General features: G+C 37.7%; 1 protein-coding gene across 1 annotated transcript in view; it reads right to left on the bottom strand.

The window, feature by feature from the left end:
- The window catches only part of LONP2 (lon peptidase 2, peroxisomal), a 102,362-nt gene extending 90,839 nt beyond the window's left edge, over nucleotides 1-11,523 (bottom strand). The window contains exons 1-3 of the mRNA XM_060650823.3: nucleotides 11,178-11,523; nucleotides 4,457-4,691; nucleotides 486-617 (exon numbers count right to left, since the gene is read on the bottom strand). Of these exons, the coding sequence (XP_060506806.1) occupies nucleotides 486-617; nucleotides 4,457-4,691; nucleotides 11,178-11,410 (600 nt within the window). The 5' untranslated portion in view covers nucleotides 11,411-11,523. The remainder of the gene's footprint in view (nucleotides 1-485; nucleotides 618-4,456; nucleotides 4,692-11,177) is intronic.
- Nucleotides 11,524-12,182: the final 659 nt, after the last annotated feature.

Here is a 12,182-nt window from a genome sequence, read left to right as displayed (position 1 = left end):
TATAAAAGTAAGTATGCAAGAAAACTTACAATTTTGGGGGGAAATGCAGAATCTAGTGAGTGCAGAATGAGTGTCTTTACAACTTATTTCACTCTAAAGAAATAGAAACTGAAAATCATAGATACTGCATCACAGGGATGCTTTGTGTAAGAAACATCATGAAGAATTCTAATAAAGCAGGCAATTCACAAAGAAAAGGTCACAGCTCCACATGTTTAAAAACAGACAAAATATATATTTACCATTTTTAAAAATTATTCTTCACTTTAACTTCTTCCATAAATTAACAAACTACTAGTACTGACAATGTGAATAAAAGACTTGCTTGAGTATATAAAAATATAAAGCAATCAGTAAAAGTCAATTTTAGGATAAGAACATTTCAACTACTGTGAATCTCCAGTATCTCTTACTGAAGGTCAAATTTTATTGTCTTGAATAAAAAGGGACAAAACAACTTAGTATTAAAGAAGGGAATACTGTACCTGGAGCTTCTCTTTGTTGCTTGTTCGAATAATTGAGGTCAGAATGTCTGGTAATGCTTCCCTTGGAAGACTATCTAAAAGGCGTCTCAATTTAGCAACTGCAGGGACAGACATATCCAACATTTCCACCAACTACAAGGAAAAAGAAGTCTTTTTAATGAAATTTGGTATTATTTGTGAATTTAAAATGTCAAGTTGCTATATAGGTTTAATGTTCAGGCCTCAGAGTCTTTGTTTTTGAAAGATCACTGATTACTAGAAATCTAGGCATTTTACTGGCCTCAGAGGAAAAGAGAGAAGTACATTCAAAATATCAATCAGAACTGAAAAGCAAAAATGGCCCTCAAATGTGTATAATACAAATGTTTAAAAGGTTTTGCAAATTTGTGATTTTATTTTTTATTTTGAAAAAAATAAAAATCTACAGAAAATTTACAATAGTACAATAAACTATCCTTTTTCTCTCTAAGCGTATGCACACACACACACATTTTTGCTGAACATTTTATTTACTTGTTTTAAACATTTATTTGTTTTTGAGAGGGTATGTACGCACAAGCAAAGGAGGGATAGAGAGAGAGACACAGAATCCGAAACAGGTTCCAGGTTCTGAGCTGTCAGCACAGAGCCCAGCTTGAACTGAGATCATGACCTGAGCCAAAGCCAGACATCCAACCAATTGAGCCACACAGGCACTCCACTGAACATTTTAAAGTAAGTGGCAGACATCATGACCCTTGTTCTTAAGAACAAGGGCATTCTCTTACATAATCACAGTGTAATTATCAAATTCCGGAAATTTAACATAGCTGATGCTATTATGCTAACCAGCTGAAATACTGTTTTTTAGTAGAACACTTGGATTAAGCAGAATCTGAGCACTGACTGTGAATGGTTTTTATAAAAACAACTTCCAGGGTATATCCTTGAAAGAAATCATTAGGTTACTGACAAAAATTCCACTTTTCTTCTGGGTACGTGGCAGGACTACTCTCTCACCTCCTCTGAATACAAATGAGGCTATGAGTCTTGCCTTGATCCATGAAATGGGGGGGGGGGGGGGGGGGAGTGACAGCTCCTTCTGGGCAGAAGCATTTAAAACCATTGAGAGATCTGCCACATTTCCTTTTCCAGCCTCAGCATGTTTTGAGATGAATGTCTACCCCTCTTGAGTCCCTCAGTGACTCTAACAGGTAGATCACCACATGCTCTAGTTTTAGGCATAAAGCATGAGTGAGAAATATACCTTTGTAATATTGTATGCTGAGATTTTCGAGTACTTTATGCAGCAAAACTTAGCCCACAGTGGCTAATTCACAGATGACATGCCAAATCCTCATTTAGTAATAACTCTGGTAAGATTTCTTAGGCCAGTAGAATCAAATCTTTCTAAAGGCACCATAATTTAAGAACCTGCCTAGAATCAAGGGAATGAAAGCACAGTTATGATGAAGTTATTCAGGTGGTAGAAGTAGATAATAAAATTTAAAGACCCTTTCTCCTAAGAATTCATCTTAAGAAAATAAAAGTTAAAACTTATTTTGCAAGCACTTACTGAGCACAAACTACTTGTTAGACACAATGTACTGCTCAGTATGGGATGGCTACAGCAGGGATGAATTCGAGTTTGGTAGGGGAAACAGACCTAGAAGATAAATTTCAATACAATGTGATAAGCATCATATAAAGGACTGTGGAAGCACAGGCAAAGGAACACTAAGAGCCCACAGGAGTTGGGAAAGCATAAAACCTGAAAATTCAGTAAAGGAAGAGCACTCCCAGCAGAGAGAACAGAAGGGACATGAAACAACAAACTGTGAAGCTCTCTGATGAACAGTGTGACTAGAAGATGGTTAAAATGGGATTAAATAGAATTAGGAAGACCTTTAATGTTATCCTAAGAAATTTAAACTTTATCCCATACTCATTAAAGTCTTTTTTTTTTCAGGGGAAAGGTAGGTCCAAAACTTCGTAGAACTGATGGGTCAGAGAAAAAAAAAAAAAAACCAGAACGAGACTGGTCAGGAAGTTATTGAAGAAGTCTACCAAGGACGGCTATAAAAGGAAATGTAGGAGATGAAAGAAAAGTATTAATTGGAAGCAACCTCAATGTCTAAAAAGAGGAAGGATAAAATTATGATACCCTAACTCAATGAAATTTATAAACATACTTAATATGAAAATTAGACATGGACAGGAAAACACAACATGACTTAATTTGGACTGAGATCAGAAGACAAGCCAAAAATTAAACTAGATGCAGGATAGCAGTAAAATTATGATGTTTCTCTCTAAAAATTCCTTTAATGTCATTATAAATCTTTACCTGTCTAAATTTTTTCTGTTGATTCAAAGTGAGAAGTAAAAAGCAAAATACAATCTCTATGAAGCTGTGTCTAACAGAAGAATGAAGACTCAGGGAGTATAACCCAGAAAAAAAAAAAAAATTGTTTCTCCCTCTACCTCCTTCCTTTTTTTTCATTATCAGGTTAGTTAACATTCAGTATAGTCTTTCAGGAATAGAACCCAGTGACTCATCTGTTATATATGACACCCAGTGCTCATCCCAAAAAGTGCCCTCCTTAATGCCCATCACCCATTTAACCCACCTCCTTCCATCAACCCTCAGTTTATTTCTGTATTTAAGAGTCTCTTATGGTTTGCCTCCCTCTTTGTTTTTATCTTATTTTTCTTTCCCTTCCCAATGTTCATCTGTTAAGTTTCTCAGATTCCACACAGGACTGAAATCATACGTCTTTCTCTGACTTATTTTGCTTAGTATAATACCCTCCAGTTCCATCCACTTTGTTACAAATGGCAAGATTTCATTGTTTTTCATTGCCAAGTAGTATTCCATTGTGTATGTATACCACATCTTAATCCATTCATCAGTTGATGGACATTTGGGCTCTTTCCATAATTTGCCTATTGTTGATAGCGCTGCTATAAACATTGGGGTGCATGTGCCCCTTTGAATCAGCATTTTTGTATCCTTTGGATAAATTCCTAGTAGTATAATTGCTGGGTCACAGGGTAGTTCTATTTTTAATTTTTTGAGGAATTTCCACACTCTTTTCTCCCTCCATCTCCTTCTTAACTGGCATAATCACTTATTCCAGTCTTCAAAATGAAGTTTCTTTGTTCAGAGTAGGTTCTACCTTTCAGTCCTCATAGAAATTATAGCTTCAAGTTTTTTATCTTCCTATTGTGCACCATACTAAAAGTGTGTTGCTTCAAATGCCACTTCAGGTACAAATGCCAGACACTGTGAGCACAGTCTTTTCAATGACTAAGACCTTTAGACTCTGCCTGATCCTCACAGAGCCAGTAACAGCCACTAGATGACATCAACAGAAAGTAGAAGACTACATTTTATGATATATTTCAGTAAGGTTCCAAATAAAATGGGGTGAGGGGAGGAGCTTTCTGTTCAACTGAAAGTTAACCAAAACACTCAAACCTAGAATTAAAAAGTCAAATATTTAATGCACCCCTAATATGTGCTTGCCTTCCAGCATTCTAGTTAATCAAGGCTTGAACCATTTTAGAAATCAGTCTACCATAGACTTCATCTTCCATAGTTACTGCCAATCTCAGTGTGGCCTTGACTTCTGAGCCAACACTTATATAATTTGCTACCTAGATGTTCTTGTGACAAATAGCTTTTGTGCAATATTTTAATTTTTAGCATTATTTAGATTTAAGAACCATCTGGTTTGGAGATACTTCAAGTTATAAGGAAAGCTCTAGAAATACTCTTTGAAAAAATAGACAGGGTTGGCTAGTATTTCCTAGAATGATTTAGGTACAATCACAGACACAAGCAAATTGAAATCAATATATTATATTACTAAAGCATTTAAACATATGCTGCCCTAAAACTGCAACCACTCAACAGATTCATCATGTCTTAGGGCAGCAAAGGAATTGAAGAAAATGGAGTTTTAAGGAAAAAACTAAAAGCAACTCACCTGTACTGCATATTTGTAAAACTGTTCTGATAGTTCTCCTAGCTCCTCCCTAGTTTTACAGGTGTTGGGAAATTCCTCAAGCCGGTCCAACTGTTCCACTTCAGCAACAGGATATGGCTTCTCCTTCAAGACCTGCACAATCTGGAAACGGCACAGGCCTGTAATCAGCAAAGTATAGTGGGGCTTGGGCCAGTTGCTGCCTACAACCTGAACCGCCAGGGCAGCCGTCCCAATCCTGAAAAACACACAAAACAGCAGCATTACAAATGTTCAGTGTGGTAAAACTGACACTTGCCTCAAAAGGTTGCCTTTGTTGAGAAATCCTTTAAAGAACAAAGAACATCTGAAGTGGAAATGAATTATTTCTCTAATTTAGCATCCAGCACATGGTCTATGAAGTCATTACCATGAGCAGGGGGGGCAAAGCAGGCCATCTCATTCTAATTACTACCTCCTTTAAGATTAGGTAGAAATTCCTAAAAATAAAAATGTAAAAGTAGTTGACAATTACATAGCTTAAATTCATTTTGCTAGGAATGAGGCAATATTATACCAGAATACTAGCATTTTAAACAGACTGAAATGTAAACAGCATGATGTTAAACCAACCTAAGAAATCTGTTCTAATAACCAGTTTTGCTAACAACATCAAGCCAGGTTTTTTTACAGAATCAATTACTGAAACTTCCACTTATCTACCTTATCACAAACTGTCACCAAATCTGAGAATTAACATCTATGCCCATGAATATGAAATTTCTAAACGTGGGGACTAAATATTAGAGGGCACACACTGTCATGAATGATTAAAGTTATAAACCTAAACCTAAGTGGTAAACACCCCATCTAATACTAACTAAAAAAGTTCTATTTAAGTCTTAGCTCCTTATCAGAACATAGAATTCTGACCAAGTCACATATAACCTTAATTCATGGAAGGAAGTCTCACCCAAACTAAGCCAAAATTATACAAAATACAAAGCTCCACATTCAGAAGACACATCTAAATCCCAAACTAAAATTATATCTTCTCCCCTCAGCCACAGGAAGGGTTGCAATTTCAGAAAAGAAACGAAGTAAGGTGACTAGAACTCCCAACACCCTGGGGAAATGGTAATCCTGGAATATTGCAACTGCCCATCTCAAACACACTGAATCACACACAAATACAGTGTGAATATTTCAGTGAATTTGCTTACTTCTATACACTATTTATTCTTGACTACTTCCTTATAAATTATTCATTCCATAGACTATGTGGAACTTTTGGCTTCCCTCTGCCATTCAGTTTATTTTGAGTGATGTCCAACTTTCCTTCACCCTTTCAGTCATATCATGTGTACATGGATAAAAACTGATTCAAATGGTATCCAAAGCCAAAAAATCATGAAGATAATTTGGTGGGAAGAAAAAATATGATATACTTTAAAAAAACCTGAGATAATCTGGCAAGTCCCTATTGTTTTATTTGTGTTGTGGCTGCTTTTCTTCAGTCATTAATGGTAGTAGGCTATACCTCCCACTTCCTGAAAACCAACTCAGATTGCCTGAGAAAGTTAGCAATACCTGAACTGATCAGAGACCAAAACTACAATTCCCTTCGGATGTCGACCATCAATGCTTGCGCAATGCAGAGAGGTCACAGTTCTGTCTGCCAGCAACATTAACAGACAACAAACAAACTGGATCCCTGGCCTAAGGACTTTGCAAACTGGAAACCAAGGAGAACCCAAAGTGATATGAGACAAGTCCAAACGTTCAGATTAGGAGATAAATTTTCATTATTTGAGCCATGTCCTTGGTTAAAGTGAGACTAAAAATGAGTTTTCTTACAAAGCAAGCAGAATACTTTTATTAACTGTGAAAGGAAGATGTTTCAAACTGAAAAGAGATCGAGTTGGATTTATACAATGCCTCTCCTCCTAATGAGATAAAATATATAAAGGTTTTACATTCGTTAATTGGGTTTTACTTTAAATCACTTATAGCTGACTAGAATGTACCCTTTTTAAAGAAAAAACATGATCTGTGAAATGATAGGTGGCTAGAAAGAGTACCTGGTGAAAGACATTTTGGGTGGAAAGCTCTTGTGAAAAAGGACCATGTTTAATGTTATTTTAGACAAGTTTTATTGTATTCGGGCAATAGTTTAATCATATATAGGTAATAAGTAAATAAAATATTTAATCTAATATTTTCCTACTATGATAACAGGCTTTGAATTAAGTCAGTCATCTTTCTAAATATTCTAGTTCTTCTATTAATATTTGCTTTATTAGGCTTGACCAAAAGGCAACATTCTGATTTTCATACATTCAAATGAGTAGTGTTCCTTCCCTTTAGGTAGTAGCTCTGTAAATCCACACTTTAATTACTGTGATATTTTATAGTTCAAAGAATTTTTGAAAGTCCTAACTGGGACCTCCTTTCAGAGTTGTAAAATATTGTTTTCATCCAAACAAAGTCTGATTAGGATGGGTATGATTTATGTACTTTGAAAACGGACTTAGATAATTTAAGAGTTCCAAAAATATTTGAGAACTATCAACTGTAGTGGTGGGAAAACCTAAAAGCAGCACTACAGTTTTCTAAGATGAGTATACTGTGTAAATACCCAAACTCTGGTTTATATGCCAACCACTTTCTTTTCTTTTTTCTTTTTTTTTTTTACTTTAAAGCTCTCCATCTTTATTGGAATCTTCAGTCTTCCAAATCTTTTTCTGTAATGACACTTGTTTAGTTCTGGCCATGTTGAAAGAATATGGGGCCTCCCCTCCCTTCTCCCCCAATCTCCATTTGTGAAATTTACATATAAAACTACACCTATTTGGGGAAAAATAATACCTCCAACATACAGCTTTATTGCTCTGTAGCCTTTCATAAGTATTATCTCATTATATACTGCCTTTCACTATTGTGAAGAAGGTAGCATTATTTCCTTATTATAAATTAGTAACGGAGATTCAAAAGGGTAAACAGATTAATTATCCATGATTACAAAGATACTGCATAGGCAACACTGCATAGGGGGCCTGAATTAGGTTTTAAGACAAATTTTACTTTAAGCACCACAATGGACAATGTAAATTTGTACCAATTATAAGCACAAATAAATATTTATTAACATAGCTTCTAAGTAGGTAAGATACTGGAAAGCACAGCTATTATTTAATATCTCCTGTTTACATCTTAATTACCCTTGATTCATCAAGGTAAGCATTTCTACCAAAACTCTGGAATCAAAAGTTATACTTCTTTGGGAAAGAACAACTGGGACATCTTTCTAGTTTTCGCTTGTCTTCACCCTACTTATAATCTTGAATATTTGTTAATTTTGGGCAAAACTCATCATCATGATTAATAATTTAAAAACAAGAAGTCTATTAGGATAGCTCCAAGTTCTACAACAGATGAGACTTCTGTTGCTACAGGACTTTTGGTTTTCACTCCTTTATTAAAACTTCGTTTCTGGGGGGTGCCTGGCTGGCTTAGTCAACAGAGCATGTGACTCTTGATCTCAGGGTTGTGAGTTCAAGTCCCCACACTGGGCACAGAGATTACTTAAAAAAGGTAAATTAAGAACTTCATTTCTGAATTTAAGAAACGCCACTTATAGACACTTTCCTTAAAAAGAATAACTGCAGATTAGGAAAATCTAAGTGGAGCTATCCATTACATACTTGCTAACATAAAAGATTAAATTTTAAAATGTTAGGATCATCAGGTAATATTTCCTAAATACCTAAGAATGCTAACAGATAAAAATAGGAGTAATGCCTGGACAAAGAGTTGACCCAAAATAAGAAACTGTACATCTGCTATATATAAAAGAATTTATTTCTTGTGAGACAAATGCCAGTGAAACTAATTTGCAGTCTCAGAGGAAGAAGCCAAAAAATGAAGAGGGACTGAGAAATCAGCACTCTGAGGAAGTGAAGTCACATATCCTCAAGAATGTAAGGCTGGAAGAAAACTGGATGACCATCTTGAAATGCATGAAAGGACAGCGTATAGGTAGTGCTAAGTTATAATCCATCTTCACTAAGGAAACAATGGCTCACTCAAGTTCAGTCAAGCAGGGTGCCCTGAGGTGGCGTAAGAGCCAAATTCTAAGCTGTATGGATAATCCAAAGCTCCTCCTTTAAAAAGGCTCCTGTGTCAGGTAACATGCCCACATACTAACATATAGAAAGGGACTGTCCTGTTCAAAACAGTAAAGGAAGTTGTTCAGGTAAGTCAACATCTGGCTCTGCTACTTTGTGTGACAAGGAACACAGGGGAACAAATTATTTCTGCTGCTCCTTGAAGACTGAGGCAATGTCACCTGGATGGTCTCAAGGAAACAAGAGACAGGAGTAGAGCACCTGGCCTCCCCTTTGAGTACTACTAACATCTGGAAAAGCAGGTAACTGAGGAAGGACAGATTTATGTATTGAAACAGTAATGTTATGGGTAACTCAATTATTTGCACTAGTGAGGCTTTTAAAAATTTTTAAAGAGTGTTGAAAAGTCATATTAGAGAAAAAAGACCTTGGAGGCTAATGCTAAGGAATGCAGTACAATCTTTCTAGATAGATTTTTCAAGTAGCAAACAGTATTTTTAGGATAACAAGATGGTCCTTATAATGCTAGAATTCTAGGAAGAATCTTCAGTGTATGTTTTATAATGTAAATAAAACAATACTGCTATTAATTTAAAACAAAGGCAGCAATGTGAACATCAAGGATCATATTACATATCATCTGAATATGTTAATGATTACTTCCAAGCAGGAAAATTTAGTTATTGATGTTTTGGAGGGATTTACATAAAAGAAATTTAAAAACATCCAAAATCTTCCCAGAATATACCAACAACCTAAAATATGACTAAATCTACTTTTGAAATTCAGTGTACCCATGGGTAATCACCATACATATGTACAGAAATAAAACAAAAAAATCTAATCATGAGCACTCTTGCCTCAACAAGCAATCAAATTGCCTGGGCAGAGAAAGCAAAAATTGTGGTATAACCACAGGTTTAAGGATGGGGTCATATGTAGGGAAAATAGAATCCAACACAATTTATCAGAGTTTAATGAAACTTGAAAAGTATCCAACTCCGTGCAAGCAATAACCAAAGCAGCAGATCAGATGGAAGCCAAAATGTTTTTGGTGCTTGAGAAATGCAAGGTTTTTACAATATGGGCTAATAAGAGACTGTTTACAGGTTTTTTGTTCATTTGTTTTGCTTTGTTTTGGGAGGGGAGAGATAGCAGTCTCCTTTCAGAGATGCAGACAGTTATGGACTCTCCTTTTAAAAATATATATAGTCAAAAGGTTTTAGATAAAAATAAGGCATTCCTAACACTCTCAAAATCGTTCAGTCTGCAATCCCTAACTTTAAAAAGGAGTAACTGCAAGTAGGTAAACAAGGGCTCTAAATTAAAAACATCTCAAGCAGAGTTAAGGATAGGAGGCTGGGGCTGGGGAGGTGTGTTTAAAGAGAATAGCATTTGTTGAGCATATACTATATCCCAGCATTATCCAATAGAAATATAGTATGAGCCACATATGTAATTTTAGTAGCCACATTAAAAAGTAAAAAGAAATGGGTGAAATACTAAATTTTATTTAACCCCAAACAGCTAAAATGCTACCATTCTAACATTTAATTGATGTAAAATGTATTAGTCAGCGCAACATTTTCCATACTAAGTTTTCAAACTCTAGTGTGTACTGTATATTTAAAGCACATCTGTGGTGACTAATCACACAATCATACTGGTTTATCTGGGACTCAAGGTGTTTCCTGGGAGACAGGACTTTCACTGCTGGAACTAGTTCAGTCCTCAACAAACCGGGACAATTGGTCACTCTAGTATCTCAATTTGGACGAGCCACATTTCAAGTGCTCTCTAGTCACATGTGTTTAGTGGCTACAGTACTGGACTACTATCAAGCATGGCACAAAGGTTATTTCATTTAGTATTCATAACACACCCAAGAAATGAATGCTGTTAGTTTCCAAAATACAGAGGAAGAAATAAGCACAGGTTGTGTGTCATAGTCACACAATTAAAAAAACAAAAACACAAAGTCACACAACTAAGGCCATGGTGTAGGGCAATCTAGTGGCAAGGCTGGGGTGTCCGAAATGAGAAGCTATGAGAATATGAGAAAGTTTCAGAAAGGCAGACAAGGGAAAACGTGGGTAGGAACTGAGGGGAAAAGACAAGAGGCAGACAAATAGTGTGGAAGAGAGGTACCCCAAAATCAATGAAAAGGGTAGTGCAGTTTACGATAGCACAGGAAAAAGAGAAAGCGTGTGGAGTACCAAGTGTCTCACTTAAGAGGGCAAAAAAACAACAACAAAAAAACAAAAAACCCACCACCACCACCAACAAAAACGACGGGGAGTAAGGGAGGGAAGGATAAGAGGAGGGGGCCCGGAAAGTTAAGAGTCTTAGGAGTTAAGAGTCTTTAAGAGGCTTAGGAGTCTGAGGATCTGGGGGGCGAAGGGAAGAACCTAAATTAACAGTGGCAGCTAATTGCATAGTTTTCACTACTTCATGGGTCAGACATCTGTCATCCCCATTTCACATGGGAGGTGACTGAAGAGATAGACTAAACCGCGAAGGCTGCCCCTGCGCCCCGAGGCCGGACCGGGCCTGAGCCGGAGTCCAGAGAGGAGGCCACGCCGCCCGCTGCCGCCACCGCGGGAGGCAGCCGGGCCTACCTGTGCAGCGGCGGCAGGTCCTGCGCGTCGCTGGCCGGGTCGGGCGTGTTGGGGATGACCCCCAGGATAGTACTCTGCAAGGACGTGCCCTTGAGCAGGCGGCTCCGCACCAGCTGCAGGTTGCGGGCCGAGTCCACGCTGGTGCGCATGGTGGAGCCGGGCAGCAGCACGCCCTCGTGGGTGAGCAGCAGCGGGAGGCGGCTGGGGATCTGGATAGGGCTCACCGACGACATGGCGACGGCTATTCGCGCTAGGGGGGGCGTCAAAGGGAGCAGGACACGGCAACCGGCACTAGCGCCACCACCCCAACCAAAGCTCCCAGCCGTCGGCGCGCCTGCGCGCCGCTGCTTCCGGCTCCGCCCTACGGCCCGCCCCCGGGCTCAAACCCCGCAGCATCGCACCGCCCCCTCCCGGAGTCGCTCGGCTGGTGCGCGCTGTAAGTGTACAAAGAGAGGCGCACTCCAGCCGCGTGAGACCCTCGTTCTCCAGGCTTGCTCTAACAGTCTCTCCTGAGGCTCAGCCACAGGGCTGTCCCCGGTGTTGAAGCTAGAGAGAAGATCGTGTTTAAATTGTACCTACTTGAAATGTTTTTAATGTTTCATTCGAATTGATATTAGATTTTTTTAAACGTTGCAATAAAAAGTTCCCACCGTTCAATTATAATAATCAGAAAATTAACATCACTGTTATCTAATGAGTAAAGCTTATCCAAATTTTGCTAGTTTTATCACTTATGTCCTTTTTCTGGTCCAGGATCCCAGAAAAATCACTTTTCATTTAGTTGTGATGTCTCCTTAAATGTGTGTGTATATATAGATAGATATATCCATCTATCTATCTATCTATATATATACACATATATATATAGATAGATAGATATCTATATCTATCTATCTATATATATTTCTTTTTTCTTTTAAAACCGTGATACTTTTAAACAGCATTGGTCCATTATTTTATAGAATGTCCCTCAATTGGGGTTTATCTGATGTTTTCTTGGGATCA

Source organism: Panthera onca, chromosome E2 (genome assembly GCF_046562875.1).
Source record: "Panthera onca isolate mPanOnc1 chromosome E2, mPanOnc1 haplotype 2, whole genome shotgun sequence".
Classification (NCBI taxonomy): Eukaryota; Metazoa; Chordata; class Mammalia; order Carnivora; family Felidae; genus Panthera; species Panthera onca.
This window is presented reverse-complemented; position numbering and strand designations above follow the sequence as displayed.